The following is a 21470-nucleotide window of genomic DNA, read 5'->3' as shown; positions in this document are numbered from 1 at the left end:
TATGTCTTTCAGTCCCCTCTTTCCACTGAAAATCCTACGGATGAAACAAAATTAGGTAAAAGGAGAAAAGGTTTGCTCTTACCCCATTCCACCGCGTCCTCCTCCCCGCCCACCTCTGCTCATGCCTCCACGATCAAATCCCCCTCTTCCCCTGCCCCGGTTATCAGGGCCACTCATGCTCCGGTTCTCTCCTGGTCCGGAAAATCCTCCAGACTCCTGCCCATAAACACCCATGCTACTGGGGTGGTCCTGTCGGAATGAACCTGAGGAAAGAGTCACATCTGTAAGCCATGGACTAGCATTTAGACCACTGCCTGTTGTACTTTCTCCTGGAATCATAGAATTCTCAATTGTAAGGCACTAACCAAGGCACCATCTTCTTTACATTTGGATAAGGCAGCTCTAATCATCAGTAGGCTCTTTTAAATTCAACAAAAACTGTTGGTTCATTAAGGCTGAAATAACCTTATATAGTTAGCTTAAAATAAACCACTCCCAAATAAAAAAACCCCTCTGGCCAACGGTTTTCAGGGTTCTGTATTCTAAGATGTCTCCAAAAGCTGCTTTTTAAAACTATACTCAACAAACAAAAATAGAGCCAGGAGTCTTAGGGCTTTAGCATGTTGCTAAGGGTTGCGCTCCATTAAGTAACACTACTCATTTCAGTCATAAAGAGACATGCCCATGAATGGAATTAAAAAACAATCTGGGTAGAGATTAAACTGTGAAAACAGTTTTTGATTACTTCTCCACAGATAAAACCATAACTATTCCGTGAGGATTTTTTTTTTTTACTTCATGGATATAAACAAAAAAAATCAAAACACACCATTTCACTTGACTATCAAAATTACAGTAGTCTTCAGTAACTACCAGCTCACTCTCAATGAATCAGGGTGGGCACGTCATAAAGAATGCTGGCTTCACTCACTGCATACAACCTCCCCAAGGAGAGCAGAGATGGCAGTGTAAAACACCTTCTCCAGTCAGTTAAAACTCTCTCTTTTTTTGTTAAGGCATACTAATAACAATTAAATTGAATAAAAGCACTGAGTCTTTACTGGGCCATCCAAGCTATTAGCCAGGATGTTATGCCCTATGCATCCTGTAGTCCAAAAGTAAACAATGGTAAAGAGCATCTATTCATGTTCTGAAACTCCAAACATAACCATTCTTATTTGGTTTTCTCTCTTAGCAACTCACTCTGCTGCCCGTAGCTGCTGCTCTGTTGGCTATATTGACTTGGAGCCTGGCTGTAGGATCCAGTTTGGGGGGGGTAACTAGTGGGCGGCTGCTGCCCATAGCTGCTTTGTTGACCATAGCTACTCTGCTGTCCATAGCTGCTCGGCTGCCCATAGGTGTTCTGCTGAGAGTAACTGCTCTGGTCATAACTAGTTGGCTGTGTAGAGGAATAGCTGAAAGAAAAAAAAAAAAAAGCTTTTTAGGAGGGAAAGGTTTTATTAAAAACAACTTATTTGTACAACGTGCAACCTTTAGAGAGCTCCCCCCTTACTCTCTATCCCATTAAAAGAGTAGATACTTTTTAAATTCAAGGCAAATTTCAGAGTTTAGGTACTTCCTGTATTAAGGAAAGAATGTGCACATATGCATTCAGGGAGGGTACCCCAGTGAAAAAGGCAATGAGAAAAAGGAAGACTTAAAAAGCAGAGTTTAGTGTGGCATTCAGTTCTAAGTCTGCCTCTGATAATTCTCTTAAATGATGAAAATGATTTTTCTGAAGGTACTGGGCGACTTGGGGGGTGTGTGTGTTCACACACGCACACACACACAAAGGCAATTTTATCCTGAAGATCTAAGTTTCAAATTTGCTATATATATAATTTCACACTTTCGGACATGCCAATCATATATGAAATCCAGGCATTAATAAAGATAGGTAAGTAAACTTCAGAATCGAGGCACTGTATAAAAGATGAATATTAGGTTGATATTCATCTTTCGGTATGTCAACTACATGGCAGAGAAATCAAAGATACATTCTTACACAGAAATAAAGCTTTAAACTCCAGATGAACCATGACAATGAAAAACAAAATACAACGTATTTTAAAGTACAATTAAACTGAACTTCTTTTGTCAAATCCCTCATATCAGTATGGATTCGACAGCCTCTCTTCTCCAAGTGCACCTACTATTCAACTCCCCAGAGTAACTGCTCTCAGCACAACAGGTATGGGTGGGCTCTGTGGAAGAACTGCTGAAAGTCCTGCCTGCTGTTGCTTCAAGCTGTACAGAGGCACTTACTCAGTCAGCCTTGTTTGCTCCTAAACTTGTTTACATCTGCTGCACTTTAATGTGTAAACCAATGAAATAAGTGCAAAGAAGAAAGCTGTTTCTTCTAGAAAAACTAAGTTAACACTTTAGGACACAAATTAAATGCTTCAAATTAAATGTGAGTGAGACAATTTGCAGTTTCTTCTTATACTTTAAAGAAACCAAAACTGGACACTACAGTTGCTAGTGTGGTTAATGTTAAGACAGAGAATGTAGAACAAATAAACCTATAGTCAAAAAAAAAGGACTTGGCTCAATTATTAAAAGACTAGTGCATGAATGAACCTGAGTTAATAAGTTAAATAAAAAAATGCTTAAGGTAAAGTTTTTTTTAAAAATAATGCCCTGCACTTTACCTTTCATATACTTCTGTTTGTCATTCATTTGAATTAACTGACAGCAAAATTACAATAACCTAAAGTGGTAAAAATGGTTTTGTTAGTACTTAGAAGAGTTACTGGCTGCCAGGTTCTGCTATGGGGACCTAGGACTGAGGTTTTAATGTAATAGTATGTGTTCAGGCTTATCACTGGGAGCCAGATAACATATTTCACCTAAGGCAGCAGAAGTAAGCTGGTCAATGGCCTGGAAAAAAACTGGTTTATTATTCTACTAACTCACCCACCACAAGAATGAAGAGACTAACCTGGTAGGAGGATAGGATGGAGGTGCCGTGACTGGCTGCATGGGGTAACTCCCAGGTACCTGGGGATAACTGTAGTTACTCTGTCCATACCCCAAGCTGGGCTGGTTGTAACCCCCTGTGCTAGATTGAGGTTGACTAGTCTCAGCGGGTTTGTTACCATCCTGTGGTCTAAAAGGAGAAATAAAAAAGTGAGATTTTTTATTCTCAATCAAAACTCTTGGGGTAAGAATTCTACAATCTATGAGCAATATGCAATGTTAGAATTGAGCTTGGAAATAAATACAATTGTATAGTGAATGAACTACATCAAATCCAGTGTCAGTCCGACTGTATTTGCTGGAAGAGAAACAGTAAGGGGGTGAATTAATCACATCTACAGAAGAGACACCAACATGCTCCTTTTGTTCCATATTAACAGCTATGAAAAGCAGTTACAATATTTTGTGTTGCAAATATAAGTGATCTGAGAGGGGAGGTGGTTTGTTAGGGAAGAAAATGCTATTTCTTAAAAAGGACTATTGAAGACAAACGAGAAACTTGAACAATGCAAGTTTTAGGTCAGAGTAACATTTACATAAATCCATGGCATAATCTGAACTATCTGTGGGTTTATGTTTCTCATTTATTAAGAACAGACCTGAAAAATACATTTCCTAACTAGGACTGCCATAAGTTAATCTAATCTAGTTTCAGAATCTGCGTGATGGAAATAACATGGTAGCGCAGACAGACACCCCCACCCCTTGCTCAGAAAAATTGGGAAATATCCTTGGTAAGTGATCAAAAAACCAATCTTAAGGAAAAAACAGTGGCTTCTATTACCTCTTTGCCCTAATAGTTTACAATAGAGTTGTAGTAAAGTGAGCTTGAGCTATTTCAAGCAAAGCCCCAAGAATCAGCAGGCAGACCAGAGAGGATCGGAGAAGTACTGGTATCTCCCAAGAGCTGAAATGTGTCACAAACTCCCCTCTTTCCAATAGAAAAGGAGTAACTGTCACTGATTGTAAGAGACAGCTGTTTTAAAGTGGTAAACATTGCAGTTTAAGAAAAAAGGAACCCAAAAAGATGATTTATAAAAAAACCAATTAATATATAAAACCCTCCAGCCATGGCTTGGATTTCCTGTTGCGATGGAGCATCAAATGGGACTTCAAATATTTAAAAACAGTCTGAAATGCTTAGGTCAATTGAAACGGAGCAGTATAAGAATCAGTTAGTTTACCCAACTATTGCACAGGCTGTCTAGCAGATTTAAACTACCAAGTAGCTCTGATTACTCACTGTGCATTTTAGAAGTAATTTCATGAGTGTTTTCCAGAGCTAATTTCTTACCTCTACAGCAGACAAAAAAGTTTAGGTTACAGGTTGATCTCTTGTTTATTCCCTAAGTCTTCTTTCAAATCAGAATTCAATGTTCCTTCAAGATTGTATGCAGAAGCCACCTAAGTGCATTGCCTAAAGCAAAGACCTGAAATCTTCTGTTAAGTGATAATTAATACTGTTTATCTGCTAACCAGTCATGGAGTATGAACTATGCCCGAATAGTCACCCAATAGCAGGGTACCCAGTTAAGAATTTATACTTGCCTGTGATATTTATATTACTAAGCCACTATATAACAAAGAGAAAATCATGTAACTCCTTAAAGCTGAGACACCAATGTTTGACTTTTAGATAGGGACATTTATTTTGCTAACAATTGGTTAACACGACTATTTCTTGAATCACATGATGCTACACCCACACTGTGAACTACCGTGTTTTCCTCAAGGAGAAAGCTGTTACGCATTTAAAAGGGCCAAAAGCAAAGGTAAAAAAGCATCAAGTACAATTCTAACAGTTCTGCTGTAAGGAAAACTACACTCAATTTTCTCTTCAGTTTACAAAAGTAAATACAATAGCCTCCTCCTTCCCCAAAAGGTCACTCTTCTGAAACTAGACAACCCATTTGGCGACACTTCTTATTTTGACCCCTGGACAGCACCATATCTCTACTAAATGAGAATAACGTGTGGTGTGTTCTAATGCAATTTTAACTATATGAACACGGCCAACACCTAAGAGTATTTAATGGTGAGAGCAACCATTACAAATAAATTAGTCATGGGTCTCTAAGTGTGGATAGTTATTCTCTCCTGAAGCTGATGCACTGTAGAGTTAGGAGTAGGTGAGTGTGGCCTTACCTTGCAGGTGCAGTGGCTGCTGGCTGTTGCCCGTAAGCCGGGTAAGCAGGCTGAGTGCCATATGCAGACTGAGCTGCATAGGAGGCCTGGGTGGTAGTTACCGTAGCAGTGGTGGTATCATAAGCACCAGTGCCATACCCCTGGACAGGCTGACTGTATGCCTGGGGGGCAGTTGGAGTAGTATAACCTGGAACAAAAGAGAACAATGTCAGATTTCTGGCTCCTCAGAGATGTGCCTAGATGTTCATTATTAGAACAATTTGTAAACCATCTACTTTCAATCATCATGATCTTTAACCCCATTAAATATTCCCCCTTCAGTAAGATTAGCAACAAACTAATATTTAAAACCTAAGTTCTCTGAAAATACCCAGTCTTCAGTAAAGCACTGTCCCTTTTGTATACTATAGAAAAGTGCTGGTACAGAAAACAGGATTCCTCTACACCCCAAAGATACAATAGGTGACAAATCTGCTTTTGCTAATTCTATAATTGTTTCACTAGCAGGGATCTTAACAAGTTTCTCAACTAACTACTTAAGTACCCCTCAAAAAACCTCTCAAGTAGGAATAAAATGTCCCAGGAAGGGAAGTAAAAGGCAAATGACACAGCATCTAAAACATCTATAAAATAAGAATCCAGGAACTAGTTTTAGCATAAAACCTATAATGTGAAATTACTTGCTTTCAGTCCCAAGCATTGCATCATAAAAACTGGAAATTCCAGAGAACATGTGTTTAATTTTTAGTGGGAGAGGTTAATAATTGAACACTTCTAAGAACTGCTAATTTTGTAGCACTGGTGCTTATGATACCACCACTGCTAAGGCAACTACCACCCAGGCCTCCTACGCAGCTCAGTCTGCATATGTCACTCAGCCTGCGTACATGGCTTAGGAGCAACAGCCAGCAGCCACTGCACCTTCAAGGTAAGGCCACACTCACCTTCTTACTCATGCTTGCTACCACACTAAGATTTAAAATGGCACATGAGTTATAGATATACTACAAATTATATTTGCTTAAGTATAACCAACAAAGGTAATCCTATACTTAACTATTTTGATAAAGAATTTAAAATTAAACTTAATACTCCCAAAATAAACCTTTAAAAGGTAAATGTTTTTCACACAATAAAACCATTTGAGATTCTAGGCTGGTCATCAAATGACCCACTTCCATTCCTCTCTTATTTACCCATCACAAGCAAAATGGTCTTTTTCCTGCTCACCAGTATTGGAGAGGGACCCTAAAGCCCCTTAACTATTTTCCTAACCAAGTGTCACAGAGACGTGCTTTTACAGACCAAGACAGGTTCTTTCTCTAGTTCCTGCCTCTGCCAGACCAGGCAGGATCCATATCCTGGAACTTGGGATGGAAGCATGACAAAAATCTCTAAAATCGGCAGCACCTAACTTGAGTCCCTTTCCTATGAGAGGTGTTACAATCTTTCCCAGGACTGGGCTCTCCTTTCTTCCTACCCCTCCTCATGGTCAATAAGCACAAGTCAGTCATGCAATACAAAGTTAGGTTTAATTGTCAGCATTTACACCCATCAAAGAAAAATTCAAATCTTGCAAAAGTAAAAAAGTTTCAGTACTATAAACAAATCTTAAATTAAGACTGCTCATTTTGGTTAAGACCTAGGACCTTAAATTTTAGTTAGAATAAAGTGTCCTCACTATACACACCACTTATTAGCTATAAATAAATACCAACTTCCTTCTGTACAATCTAAAGTGACACCTTTTGTAGCGCAGAGTATAATAACTTTATTCTCTATCTCAAACATTTTTGGGAAATTCTGAAATTAATTGTACACAAAGACAATAATTTCCTTCTCAAAACTGTTGGGTTGAAATGTATATAAAAAGTTATTTCACAAAACAGGGAACCTCAAGCAATGGGAGTTTTCTGAGTTGGCATGGTGTTCTTCGCAGAATCCTAATGCCAGTCATATAAAGAACTCATTTATTTAAATTTAACTGGAATCTAATTCCACCTACCCTATTACTCCCACAGAGTTTCACCCCACTACTGACAGGTCAACTATAAGATTTACGGGGAAAGCAATTAAAAACAAAAAACAAAAACACAAATAACAAAAACTGAAACTGATCAGGGAAATAACTTGTTACAAAACTATGCAGCAACGCTTAGAGTCCTGTAGTGCTAAAGATTACTGTAATAGACATTGGGTTAATAGTCTTTGAATTAATCTATAGTACCAAGACAAGCAGCCAAGCAAAATGAGCAAAAGTTAACAGAGCAAAATCAGTTAATGACAATTAAAAAAAAAAAGACCAACAGCAAAAGACAATACATTTACTACATGCTAAAAACTTTAAAAAAGTACATAAGGAAAAAACATTATATATATTGACCAAAATTTGTTTGGCTTTAACATTAAAATCTGAAGTTTTAAGATTTCTATTCAAATTAATGAACTGAGATTTATATAGTCCCTCATAAAACTTAATTTTAAAAAATTCTGGATAACCAAAATGTCTTTTTATATATTCCTTCCAATAATTATCCAATGACTTTTACATGTAAAGGCAGCATGAGGTATAGAAAAAAGTAGTAAGTGAGCCTGAACCTACTTACTACCTGTTAAGGTCCTACTTAGTTTGGTTCAGCCTCAGTTTGCTTCTCAGGTTTAATTTTGGTTCCTACACTCCGAAGGTTCATGGGAAGATTAAGGGAGATACGAGGAGTCCACCATAAATTATAAAGTTATATAAACATTCCTTATTAAGTGTAATCTCTTACTCATCAAAGCTACTTGTTTCTGTATCAGAATGTCCTATATTTTTGTGCCCACAGTCATAATGGGACTTTTCAATCAATGACAATGTGAATACATGTCTGCAGAGGGCTTGAAAGACCACTGCATTTCCTATAAATGACTTTATCATGTCCCTATAAAATGACTTAGAGACTGCGAAGCCTAGATTTAAGCAGTTTTATTTTCAAAGACTTGTTTTTAAAAACAGCTGAAGGTGCTCAAAAAATACAAACTTCCAGTTATAAAATAAGCAACAGGGATATAATATACACATAGTGACTAGAGATGCTAATAATATTGTATTATATATGGTCATCCCTCAGTATCTGTGGGGGATTGGTTCCAGGACCCCCTGTGGACACCAAAATATGAGGATGCTCCTCTAAAGTGGTGCAGAGCAATGCATATGTATTTGAAAGTAGCTAAGAGCACAGATCTTATCATGAGAAAAAAAAATTTATGACTGTGTAGTAATGGGTACTAACGAGACTTACTATGATGGTCATTTCACAATATAGTATATCCAAATATCAAATCATTATGTTGTACACACTTGAAACTGTTATATATATCAATTATACCTCTATTAAATAATTTAACAGCTTGAATAAAGTTCATCTCACAATTTCAAAATTCTGTGCTAAAAATCCAAATTGTATAGTCTTAGTTCTATAGTCTAACTTTTCCTCAAATTGTTATCACCAAGAGAAGTTTAAACATTTCTCAACCCATTCAAGATATGTATTAGCTAGATTAGGAAGTACTTCCCATCCAAGCCAGGACATTGTCACTCAATGAGATAAATTATAAACAGGTTTCCCCCTACTAAAGACTGATAGACTATAATTTTGGGGAACTGAAGATAGTTTGGAAATACAAACTTTTACATCTTTAAGACTTTTGTATTAAATACTCTTTAATAATAGTAGTAGTAGTAGTAGTAGTAGTAGTAATAAACATGGGAGTGTGTGGGGAAAAGGTAGGAATTCTAAAATGTAACACAGCAATAAAAAAAATTATTGTAAAATTTTAACATATTCCACTCTCAACCCCAATATGAGGATACAATTCATTCTAATTCTTAGTTTAGTGTTTAGCTCCCTGGAATGCTATTATATATATAAGAAACACTATGGATTAAAAGAATTCATTAACACTTAAACAGAAAATAAATGTGTCTGGACTGGAAACCAAACAGACAAACATAATTAACATGCAGGGTGGCAGACTGCTCCTCTAAAATAAATCTAATCATGCAATCTATCTTTCAGGGAATATGGGGAAATCAGCTGGGGAGTAGTCATCTGAAATACCTTTGGGAAGGTGACACTATTTAAGGCTTGACACAAAATGTAAAATAAAAGCAAAACCTTTCCCAAAATCACAAAAAGAAAAAGACACGGATCTGTGAATGGCACCTGAGGCAGTTTTCCATTAGCACCTTATTGTGTGAGATGTTAGAAAGTTTGAAGGTTAAACGAATGAAAACACCTAAAGGGTTAACATTACAGGGTTAAACAAGATGGAAAGCATTTCCCATGCAAGAATGAGCAGGATAGTCAAACCTGTACTGGTCCCTTCTACTGTGGAAAGCACAAAACAAAAAGTAGAGGGTACACTATCAGATGAAGCAAACAGATGTGAAAATCAGTTTGATTTTTAAGCAGCTCAGTTTAAGAAGGCTCATCCTTACCCAGTATTAGCATTAGCACAATCTTTTATATATTCTCCATTTTTGTCGTGATATTATTCAATACACTGCATAAAACAGTTAAAATTTCTTTTCTCCCTTGGAATTTATTCCACCCACATTCTATTAGCAATCCCTCAAAGAGAATATAAAGGGAAAGGAAAAAATGAAAAATAAGAATAGAAGATCCCCAGATGCCAAGATATGAACCAGAATATACACCAAAGACCACAAGTAATAAGCTTCTTAGCAAAGACCCTAGCTGATCTGACCCAAAATTATCTTCAATGGAAAGACTTACCTGTGGGAGGCTGTCCATAAGAAGTTGCATAGGCTGTCTGCCCATATGTTGCAGTGGTCTGAGCCTGGGTATAGCTGACATCAGTGGGCTGTCCATAGGTTCCATAACTTTGTTGCCCATATGCCTGCTCAAAGAAAACAGATGTAAATAGTACATATATGAACCTTGTATTTTAGTAAAAACCAGACTGGCTTATTTCTAAGTTTCTAAATTGGAGAACCAAAGTTGAAAATACTGCTTTCAAGTAAAAAGATTTTATTTTTTTATTTTTTAAAACCTTTGTTTTTCAATTACAGTTGACATCCAATATTATGTTACTTTTAGGCGTATAGCATAGTGGTTAGATATTTATATAACTTATGAATTGATCCCCCTGAATAGTCTAGTACCCACCTGGCACTATACATAATTATTACAGTATTACCGACTATATTCCCTATGCTGTCCTCCACACCCCCATGACTGTTTTGTAACTACAATTTTTACTCCTTAATCCTTTTTAACTCAGTCCCCCAACTCTCCCTTCCCATTTAGCAAGCATGTTTGTTCTCTGTATCTATGAGTTTGTTTTTGTTGTTTGTTCATTTACTTTGTTCTTTGGATTCCACTTATAAGAGAGATCATAAGGTATTGTCTTTCTCTGATTTATTTCACTTAGCATGGTACTCTCCAGGTTAATCTATGTTGCTGTATTAAATAAAAGATTTAAAAAAGACAAGTGGTCACAGTATTATGAATGCTTATTTTCTTTGATCTAATTCGCTCATTTTTTATTTTTATTTTTTGTAAACTTAAAAGTTCCTGAGATAATTAGGCAAAATCACAGTTAACAATACAGATTAACAAGACACTCTCAAGGGATGAGCAATAAGGGAACAGGTGTATAATTGCCAGCACTGTAACGGTTTTAGCAACTGGAAACAAATGTTAGGAAGACAAAATGAACAAAGAGAAAAGAAAATAAAAACAGAGCTAAAATCTGTCAGGCATTTCTGAAAACCAGATTTTCAGCAGGACAAAGATTTAAAAACTATCAATGAAAATGTACTAGAATATTGCATGTCTTCCTAAAGTTAGCATATCAACAGCACTGTCTTTTGAAACTGGACATCAGTTAATACATAAAACCTGGCAAGGAATAAGGTGTTCCTTCAGATATCAGCACAATCATATTCTAAATCTGAATGACCAGTTAAGTGAGCTCTGTCGAATATCACATTCTACCTGTTCTAGAATATGTTTCCATGGCAGTTATTAATATCCATTTTATGCCACAGATCATTTCAGAATTTGAGGTGATCTTGAGAACACTATGAGGCTAATTTCTAGAATCCATTGGCCTATGTTTTTAAACACAGACTCATGTACTGGAGAGTTCAGAAGCTTCATAGCTAGGTAGCAGTAAGAGCTGACCCCACCCTTCCTGTGTGACCATGGGCAAATGCTATAACATCTATGCACTTCAATTTTTTCATTTGTAAAATGTCGTATCACCTTCCTCTGCAGAACTGTTGTATAAGTTAAAGAAATTTAAACATAATAAAAAACACTGAAGGACCAAATATGGAGCAGGATACCTAACTTGAGAGATGATACTTGAAAGGTATGGAAAGTTAGCAAATCCCATCCAAAGGGATAGTTTCATTTTCAATGGTATTCCCACTATGAAAGTTTAAAATGTCTGTTTATTTTAATTACAAAAAACATTATACCTTTCTATTACCTAATTTTTGAAAAAAATCTGTGCTAGCTATTGTTTTAATGGCTGATAAAAAACATTTTACTTGGTTATGCAGCTACATATAATTATCTTAAAGATTACCTGGGTGGTCTGTGCATATCCTTGAGTGGGCTGGGCGGTGTAAGCACTGTAGCTGTAAGAGAAATTAAATGCAAAAACTGAATACAGAACATTCAGATTCCATTACCAAATCCTCTACAACTATAGCAGGTTCTGTACTCCAACAACATTAATCAATCACACACACACAATTATTGTAAAAGATGGACTTACCCCTGCTGGGCTGCAGCTTGGCTGTAGGTACTGTAATCTAGAGGAACAGGAGAGAAAGATAGTGTAAAGTCAGCAAAGACAAGGAGAGGGGGTAAAAAGGAAGGAATTCAAGTGGCAGTAAGTCCTTAAACTGTTTAGAGAGGATCTACAGGACAATACAGGTCCAAATGAGTACTTATTTCTTGACATTAAACCAAAAAAATAAGTCTAAACCAGTTAAACTCAGAAAGTTTGAATACAGTGCCAACTAATGAGGTCAAGATCAGCTGATCTGGCAAAGATACTTTGCATGCTCCTATGACCAAAACCACAGGCTGTCATTTCAAATACACGATCATCATCCTAACAAAGAACAAAACAAATCAACAGGATCAGCAGTTTTATTTCATACAAAAAGGTGGCAAGCAACAATATTTTACAATGTTTAACATCAGACTTGTTACATTAGTAGCTCTATTATTAAAAACTAGTTTTTCTATTGCTCCCTCATTTTAGCAAGTTAGATCAACCTTAATTCTCTAGCAGGACTAAGAAACAGAAAACAAAAGAACAGTCATCTCATTCCAGTATTTTAAAGGGTTTGCTGACTGTAGCAGGGCTACATTTGTGCAATAACTCAAAAGCTAAAATGTTATAAATCCCAGTGAAACTGAGTTAAGTCAGAATTGTGATAAATGGCAGAGAACGCATTTAGTCTTTTGGGGGAAGAATTTGATTTTAGGTAACACCATCTTTTTAAAATTCAAAATGATTTCAACTTTTAAAAAATGCCACAATTTTTTTCCGCTGTTCTTTTTCTAAGTAAAACTTCCCATAATATTCCTTTTCATAAGAAATTTACAACATTCACAAAAAGACTAAAAAATCTGGTCCAGTAAGGTATCTACAAGTAGTGAAACAGAAAATAAAATGGTTAAGAAATTTTTACAGCACTATTGAATTAAACATATATATGTATTTTAAACATATATATGTAATTATTTTTAAAAATTCTGCCCAATTCTTTGCTCTCCACAAGAAATACATATCTTATTTTACATTAGAAGACAACATCACCATTAGGGCCAAAGGGGTCCTCTCTTTCTATTCCATTCAGAAAGTAGTCCCTCATCAGTTTGACATCTCAGCTCTTCATAGAGGTGGCGTTTCTAGCCCTACTCGAGCATGCCTCAGTTTGCCTGGTCTAAGCATTTATTGCTGAATCCATCTAAGTTGGCTCATCTTTCTATCTCTACATGACTTTCTTCTGCACACCCTTAACTCGGAACCCTGAATCAATATTACCAAATGCACAACAGATATGAATTGATTTGTCCAAGACAACCTTATGGCATTGGAAGGTTAAACCTTAAAGCACTTTCAATAGCACTACAATCTATGCTCTATGTGGCAAATAAAAAGTAAATGGAAATCACTTCTTCCAAGTGGTATTCAAAAAACAAAACAAACAAGAAAACACCAATGAAGCATCAAAAATTAAATATTTTAACCAACATTTTGCTGATGTTTCTGAGAGAAATGATTCTAAATCCCTGACATCTAAGTTCAATGCTTGCAAGGTGTTTTATAAAAGAAAGTTTCTATAAAACATAAAATTGGCCTAGGTGATACAGAACAACCAATGTTCTCAGATCAGTGTGAAACCAGATGCTTTTAGCCCCACACTGGTGGGCTAAGGGAGGTGGCAAATTTGTTTCACGATAACTTACCTACTTACAGCACACAAACATATGGCCTCAAAAATGCTACAGTCACACATTGGTCAGATTTAACAATCAGTTGTTTTGTTTTTTAACCCTCAAATATGCAGCTGAAAATTTCACTAAAAATGGACAGGTTCAGCAGAGAGGAGGCTGTGATCCAAGTGAGCCTTTAGAGTGCGAGCAGGCAATGTTCTATTTCTTGGTCTGAATGGTAGTTAACTTGGGGGTTTGCATTTTAATTCTCTGTTTAATGGCTATAATGCTGTACTTTAGGTACTTTTCTATATATGACATATATGAGGAGAAAAACATCTAACATTACCCAAGGTAGCGGCTTTTAGATAATTTAGGGCACTTATCCAAATGGTAAAGATTGAGAGCTTCAGACTACATGCATGAAAGAATGGGGAAATTCTGTGGGAACCATAAAAGCTTTGCTGTAAGGTCAAAAGTTAAGGGCTCAAAAAGCTCTTAAATGATCTAATGTAACTCGTTCATTTTGAAAAGGAAACCAAAGTTCAGATAAGTTACGACTCCCCGAAGGTCCCTCAGCTGGGCCTACTTCTGTGTCTACATAATTGTAACCCTAATAACAGTACATGGAGGTTAGCAGTAACAGTCTGAGCAAAATAGACAAAAAATGGGCATGTCCAGCCACACACAAATTTCAACATATACATTTTGATTCCTTAAGCTTTAGCAGAAGGGAGAGTAGCAATCTCCTTACAAAACTTGGAACACTGCAGGGAAGAAGGTGGAAAGGACTCTGTGGAAACTTTCCCACCAGGGTGTCTTGGGCTGTGGTATTTCAGAGTCCTTTCTCCTAGGGGTACTCTGTACCCTGGCACCAACAGCCAGCATTTATCTGCCTACTTACCACACAGTTGGGGAGAATTCTTCAACTGTCCTTAAACTGAATTCTGGATCCTTTTCAAATTAAGACTAGGAAGGACCCAGAGCTTTGCCTGGCTTTCCTCTTATCCCACTGCCTATAAGGCCTGAAGTAAGGATGTCTAAGAATATACTCCCAGAGAGAAAATGCTCCACCCTACTACTAACCGCAGGTTAGTGCAGGAACAGACTGCAAAGTGCAGGTGATGTTTAGGCCACACTCTTAAACACTCGCTGCAGGAAGGCCCACCCTAGACACTACATTCAAGCTCCCATCCTGGGCTTTCTTTCCAAGTCCACTCCGTGCCTCCTTCCCTGTGTCGTCCACGGAAAAAACAAGCCTGTCGGCTTAACCTAAGCAAATAAATATATGAGACGACTCTTTAAGCATAATTCATATGCCGACTCGGGCCTTTTGTTCCTCCGAGATCAAAGAGGCCAGAAATTTCTTTTCGGAAGAATTTTTGGCCTTGAGATCCGGACTGGTCTTATTATACAACGGATCTTTCTCGGCGTTTGCTGAAAAATGGTCCTGAGAAGAAGCTATTTAATTGCTTTTTGAGGCGAGAAAGAGGTGGGATTAATAACGGTAAAAAGAAGCACCACGAGAGAACAGCCGATTGGGGTACTCGAGAAGGGGGAGCACATGCCATATAAAACCCGCCGAGGAGGCGGCAGCGAGACGGCACCGGACGCCACATCAGACTGGGCCTTAAGGATAACCGGGCTCCCGCTCACAGGTCAGCACCCTCTGGCTAACAAATCCGCGATGCCTTTATTCCCTTCCCCCCGGGCTTCTCCGTGAGGCAGAGTCGCCTTCGGGTTTGGCCCTCCTGCCTGCAAATGGGGGTGGGGAAGAGTTAGAAGAGCAGTGGGCTCGCGGCTTCTCGAGCTGCTGTCGTGCCCGCCCCCCTCAGGTTTCAAGGTGCCGGGCTCGAGGCCTGGTCGAGCGCCCCGCTCCACGCGGGGCCCCAGAGGCCGTAGGCCCCGCCCGCGTGGCGAGAGGCAGGGAGTGCGGGGCCCGACGGCCGCCACACAATGGAGGCCACCGAAGGCCCCGCGCAACCCCGCCGCGGCGAGCCCCCTGCGCAGCGAGGGCGCTGGAAGGTTCCAGAACCGGCCTGCCCAGTGGGGGAGGGGAGGGGAACGTGGACTCTCGAATTTGTAGGGCAGCGGCGGGTACCTCACATCCTCGGAAACCCCACTTCAGTCGTCCCATACACCCCCCAGAGACGAACGAGCCCCGATTTGGGCGGCCTGGCTATCCCTGGCGCGGCCGCATTTCCACCACACTCACCCGTGGACGCCATTTTCTCGCCTTCCTTCTCGTTCTCGCAACGTCCGTCTCCCTCTCGCTTTCCCTCTAGGCGCCGCACTGCGCAGGCGCGAAACCCGCAACCTCGGGCGTTACCATCGGGCCAGGCTACGGGGGTGAGGGAAGGAGGAGCAAACCATTGCTTTCTCGTCCTACCGCTCTCTACTCTTGTCTTAATTCTTTCTAAAGAGCGCCGGACGTGACGCGCGGGCTAAAGTAGCATCGAAGGGGTGGGAGCGGCCGGTGAGCAAGTCTTGGCATCAAGGCGGAGTAATTCTCCGCACGAGACTAAATTGTACGGGATGGTTAAGTCCGTTGGCTCTAGGGACCGTCTCTCAAGAGTCTGCCTTGAAGGGAAACGGAGGCCGGCGGGAGGGCTGGGGGAAGGGACCTGGGCCTAGAACAACTGCTGACTAATCGGCGGGCGGCGGGGGAGGGGTTGGCGCGCTGGTGGGTCATTCGGGGTCACGCTCCCGAGCGCGAGCAGAATGGGCTTGGGGCGCTTGGGCCTCAGCGAGAAGTTAGAGCCCCGACGCCCAGCCGAGGGCCTCGCCAGCCTTCCCGGGGCCGGGGGCGCGCTCCGCAGTGAGTACCCCGGGACACGTGGCCCGGGCTGGCGTGGGCGGGGGCCGAGGCAGGTGGGCTGGATGGGAGGCCTCGAACGTAGCACCCGGCCCCGAGAGAGCACAGTCCCCCCACCCCCAGTAACGGTCGAGGTTGGGAAGGCCCTTTAATCATCTCTCATACATACCTTTGTTTTAACGGAAGGGGAAACTAAGGCCCAAGTGATTTGGGTACTTCTCCTAAAGCCACAAAGCTGAGTCCAACCCACATCCTGGGACCCCCACTCTCTATTACCCGAAAGAATCTTCCCCATCCTTGCCTTCCCATTTTTTCTCTGGCTTCCCAGTAAGGTAGGCAGGGCCTGATGGTGCACAGCCCCATTTTGTAGATGCAAGAGACTGAGGCTGGTAGGGTTTAAGTCCCAGTTCTGTTTGTCCATGGACAAGTCCACCCTTGCTACGGTACCTGGGGGTGGGGTATAGTTGTGAAGGTGCAGGAGGCGGCCTGCAGTGGGTGCCTTGGCTCCGGGCAAGGGTGGCACCTGTCTGCCTTACTGGTCTCAGCCCAGTCTCACCTAAGTCTTTCAGCGGGATGTGGTGTCAAGCTCGTGTATTTCTGTCAGTGAACACAAAGCACCAGCTCTGTGTGGGGAGCACCTTGGGGAATTTGGGGATGAGTAAGAGGAAGGACACCCGCTTCTCCCAGCTGAGTCCACTTGCCAGGGAGAAAGACAGGCCAAGCTGCTCTCATTAGTTACAATGAGCACTATGATGTGGTCATCCAGAGAAGGGGATGGGGACATTTGAGCTGGGTTTCAAAGGGTGCAAAGGAGTTTGCCTGTTGAAGAGATGGACATTGCAGGAATCTGGCAGGTGGGTTTTGATGCCGTTGATGCCCTTCACAAGGGAGCGGATGAGGCAGCCTTGTCTCTCTGGGATTTTACTTCCTGCTTTACGAAATCAGTTCAGTGGGACTCCTGAAACCTACAGACCTGGCCAGGAGCGAGGGGGTTCCAGCAGGGCCTGGAGGACAGTCTGGACGTGAGGGGAGACAATGGGGAGAAAAAGTTTTGCCATAAGGGCAAAGAATGGGCACGATTGAAGGCCAGAGCTTGAACCAGCAAGGCTGGAGCAGCTGCCTCCATGTTGAGGCCTCCCCTTGTTGGGCCAGCTGGTGCTTACATCTGCCTCCCATACAATGAGTAGTGGGGTAGGCCCTGCTTTAGCCCATTTCTTTTTCTCATTCTATGAAGAAAGGATTTTCTTAATCCTCATTTTATAGAAGGAGAGGCTCAGAGAATGGAAAGCTTGCCCAGGGATACACAGCAAGAAGAAGTGGATACTGGAAGGGGGATGGGGAGCTAGGGCTAGAAGAGTTGTGCTTAGGGCACGGAGAGGAAGCTATGTCTCAGTCCGGTGTCACTTTGTATGCACTCAGGGTGTAGGATTCCTGTTGCCACTCCTCAAACTCTTCAGCCCCACCCCCTTCCCAATCTGCCTGCCCATTGGCTGGTCTCTACCCCTTGGTCAAGGGCAGCTGAGGCCATCTAAAGCTCTAAGGCTGGGCACAGTGGAGAAGAGAAGGGAGGAAGGTGGCTGGTCTGCAGCCTGAGGGAAGCAGAGGAAAGCTGGAGATGGCCCTGAATTTGCCCTAGGGGGTCTGCACCCCTCTTCGGGAGCCCAAGGCCCCAGTTTAACTGCCCTGGCCCTCTGCCTCCCACCCCAGACTCCTTCAGGGCCCAGGGTCCTTTTAGCCTGGCCCCTCCCCATCACACATAGGAAGGTGGACTGGTAAGATGGCTAAGCACGTGGTTAGGGTCTGAGCTCCTCTATGGCCAGGTTGCTGAGCCTACCTTTCCAGCCTCAATTCCTGTTCTGTAAAATGGAGCTGTTGGTAGGGTAGTTGAAAGAAAGATAAAAGCTTCAATAATAACTGTTGTTACTGTTTTCCTTTCCCCCTAGCATACAGCCCCAGGACTACCCTTGACCACCTTCAGCCAGACTATGTGTGGCAGAGGACCTCCTGGCCTACTCTCCCCGGCGCTGCCTCTTGCCTCCTCAGTCCTGATGCTGCTAATGAGCAGCCTATGGCTGGTGGGGGCCGGCCCCAGCCTTGCCCTGGTCCCAGAGCTGCTGCTGGACCCCTTTCAGGGTGAGGGCTGGCCACATGGGCTGTGGAAAAAAGCAAGAGACTTGCTGTAAGGGCCTGAGACCAGCTGGTAGGAGTGGTGTGCCTCCTGTAGTGGCCAGGTAGGGATAGGGACCCAGTGCCCCTGGGAAGGTCAGCCTTGGATGGGAGCATTCTCAGCTCTTCCACAGCCAAGGAGGGCAGAGGAGCCAGCAGAGGGGTGGGAGCCTGTGAGTAAGACTTCAGACGGCTTCCCTTTCTGGTAGCTTTCCCTTGAAATAAGAACTAAGGCTTTCAGCTAAGCATAAGAATGGGGAGGAGATGCTGGGGGTTCTAGGAGTGGTCCCAGCTGGGTTCCTGTTTCCCAGTAATAATAGCGGCTTCCATTTACATTTGAGGAACCCAAGTGATGCTCACAGAGGTTAAATGACTCATCCATACTTGGTTTTTCTTGGGAAGACTGAGTGGTGGATCCAGCTTGTTGTTTAATCCAGCCCAGTAGTAGCCACAGTGTTTGGAAGCCCACGGTCCCCTCCATGAGCAATTGCTGGCAGTGGGCAGACTTTGGCTCCTAGGAAGGGGAGGCTGGCTTAGTGGGTACCCTTGGCAGGGCATAATTCCCTACCTGACACACCTGGGACAGCCTTGGGGGTAGAGGCCACTAACCTGGCACATAAGCCCCTTCTTTCTCCTAGCACACCGGCTGCTGACCCATGTTCTGGGCCACACGGCCCTACCAAGTCTGCTCCTGAGTCTGCTGCTCCTCCCTGCACTGGGCTGGCAGCAGGAGTGCCACCTAGGCACACTGCGGTTCCTGCATGCCTCCATTCTGCTTGCCCTGGCTGCTGGGTTAATGGCCATGATGCTGGCAGGCCTCGGGGTGTCCAGTGCCGCTGGTGGCTGTGGATACATGCCTGTCCACTTGGCCATGTTGGCAGGGCAGGGTTACCACCGTAGATGGCCCCATGGAACACTGCCACCGTGGCTGTTGTCATGGCTGCTGCTCGCCTTGACACCGCTGCTCAGCTCTGAGCCACCCTTTCTGCAACTCTTCTGCGGCCTCCTTGCTGGCCTGGCCTGTATCCTTTGGCTGGGCCCTGGGCCTGTGTGGATGTGTGGGTTCTGTGGCTGGGCCCCCAGGGTGCTTGGGAAGGAGGTGGCACAAGGTGGTCAGGCCCAACAATGCCAGAAAGCTGTGCACACACACTCCAGGAGCATCTCCATGTTCCCCTCTAGCCAGGTTCTGGGTTGGGGCCCGGGGACTCGGGGCCAGGTGGAGGTGCCAATTACAATTTAAAAGGGAGTTCAGGAGGGCCGAGGTGGCCCAAGGAGGCACCTAACCTGGACTTCCCCAGTGGAGGTGGCATCTGAGACATGCAGGATGGGGGGTTCAGGTGAAGAGAAGTGAAAAAGGAGAGTGGCCAGGCAGAGGGCGCAGAAAGTGCAAAGGCCAGGGGTGAGAGTGGGCTGGCGTGCTCTGGGCACTGAAAGGGGGAACCATCTGTGGCTGGTGGTGCGTGTGCATTAAACATAGACTTTTGCTCCAAAGATGCTTAGTGTCTGTTGAGAAAAGCTGTGATTGGAGAGAACAGTGGGCTTAGGCAGACCCCCTGTAGTTTAGGAGTGGGGAGCATGTTGCCCTGGCTGAGGGCAATAAGGGGTGTGTCACTGGGCCCAGGGGTGTCACAGACTTGATCAGGTAGATGGGACTCTGGGAACAGAATGAGGCAGGGGATGGCTGAAATGGGATGAGACAGGTTTTTGGGGTGAGGCACATCTGGCTTCACCTCTTACAGGCTGAGTAGCTTCAGGCAGGTCCCTTTTCCTCTCAGAACTTCCACTGCTGACTGGGGTGACAACATACCTTGCAGGGTTATAGTGAGGAGACATGAGGGAATGTCCATCATACACGTGGCACGGCCTGGCATACAGTGTGGGCTCACCGTGGCTGGTTTTGGTTTTCCTTGACCAGCTGCCCTGCCCTGGGCAGACAGACGCAGCTGGGGCCTTCCGGTGGCTGGAGCTCTCTGAGAGGCGGCTGCAGGCACTGCAGGAGGGTGTCTTGTGCAGGGCCCTGGCAGGGTGCTGGCCACTCAGGCTCCTTCCCACCCCAGGCAGCATGCCTGAGCTGCCTGTCACTCATCCTGGAGTGAGGTGAGGGTGATGCTGAGGACACCAGACCTGGTGGTAGAAGCTGTGGCAGTGGCTGGCAGTCAGGCCCTCTTCTGCTTTTGCCCTTCCAGGCTCTCCACCCCTGGACCTCTTTACATGGCCTCCCATAGTCTCTGGTCCCACAGTGAAGACTCAGCCCCATTCCCACCAGGACTGGGGCCTGTGCAGCCGACCTGGGAGGGCTCCTCAGAGGTGGGCTTGGCCTGGGCTGAGCCCAGCTTCCCCCCAGGGACCCCACTGTGGGTAGCCCTGGATGAACAGATGCTACAGGAGGGAATCCAGGCCTCACTTCTTGAGGGGCCAGCCCAGGATCCTGAGAGCCCACTATGGTTGCCTAAGTCCTCTGTCTCCTCTCTGCGGTAAGGCAGGGTGGGCAGGGGTGGGATCTCTGGGTGTGGGGGCTGAAGGTGACCCTGACACTCCTTCTGTCCTCTCCATCCCACAGGCTGCAGCAGCTGGAGCGCATGGGCTTCCCCACAGAGCAGGCGGTGGTGGCACTGGCAGCCACAGGCCGTGTGGAGGGCGCTGTATCACTGCTGGTCGGTGGAGAGGTGGGCACTGAAGCCTTGGTGACTCAGGGGAGGGGTGGGCCTGCCCATCCCGAGGGCCCTGGGCCCCCCTAGCACACACAGGCAGGCCCTCAGGTGATAAGAGGCCTGGCCTATGGGTCGGTAGTCTGAGTCCCAGCCCTGTGTGCTGAGTACAGGGGGTGCAGGAAAGCCCCCTCCAGCATCCTGCCTTGCTACTGTTTAGAATAAAAATCAGTTTACTTTTCAATTGGA

The 21470-nt window shown here is 43.5% G+C and overlaps 2 protein-coding genes across 9 annotated transcripts in view; one reads left to right on the top strand and one right to left on the bottom strand.

The window, feature by feature from the left end:
- EWSR1 (EWS RNA binding protein 1) overlaps positions 1-16014 on the bottom strand; it is a 26144-nt gene extending 10130 nt beyond the window's left edge. For both annotated transcript variants that reach the window (XM_039861889.1, XM_039861890.1), the window contains exons 1-8: positions 15808-16014; positions 11917-11953; positions 11725-11776; positions 9903-10026; positions 5125-5311; positions 2942-3109; positions 1204-1415; positions 83-263 (exon numbers count right to left, since the gene is read on the bottom strand). In XM_039861889.1, coding sequence (XP_039717823.1) covers positions 83-263; positions 1204-1415; positions 2942-3109; positions 5125-5311; positions 9903-10026; positions 11725-11776; positions 11917-11953; positions 15808-15820 — 974 coding nt within the window. In that variant the 5' untranslated portion in view covers positions 15821-16014. The remainder of the gene's footprint in view (positions 1-82; positions 264-1203; positions 1416-2941; positions 3110-5124; positions 5312-9902; positions 10027-11724; positions 11777-11916; positions 11954-15807) is intronic.
- On the top strand, positions 14773-21470 carry RHBDD3 (rhomboid domain containing 3). 7 transcript variants are annotated; one of them, XM_039861903.1, is made up of 6 exons: positions 14773-15250; positions 18351-18540; positions 19212-19595; positions 20511-20670; positions 20760-21047; positions 21134-21470. In XM_039861903.1, exons 2-6 carry the CDS (start codon positions 18393-18395, stop codon positions 21309-21311), a joined length of 1158 nt encoding a protein of 385 aa, XP_039717837.1. In that variant the 5' UTR covers positions 14773-15250; positions 18351-18392; the 3' UTR covers positions 21312-21470. The 7 variants fall into 7 exon arrangements, with proteins under 7 accessions (XP_039717837.1, XP_039717838.1, XP_039717836.1 ...); XM_039861904.1 differs by lacking the exon at positions 14773-15250 and adding an exon at positions 15982-16068; XM_039861902.1 differs by lacking the exon at positions 14773-15250 and adding an exon at positions 15985-16120.

Source organism: Pteropus medius, unplaced genomic scaffold, assembly GCF_902729225.1.
Source record: "Pteropus medius unplaced genomic scaffold, Ma_sr-lr_union100, whole genome shotgun sequence".
Classification (NCBI taxonomy): Eukaryota; Metazoa; Chordata; class Mammalia; order Chiroptera; family Pteropodidae; genus Pteropus; species Pteropus medius.
Note: the sequence above shows the minus strand (reverse complement) of the source record. Positions and strands in the feature narration are given on the sequence as shown.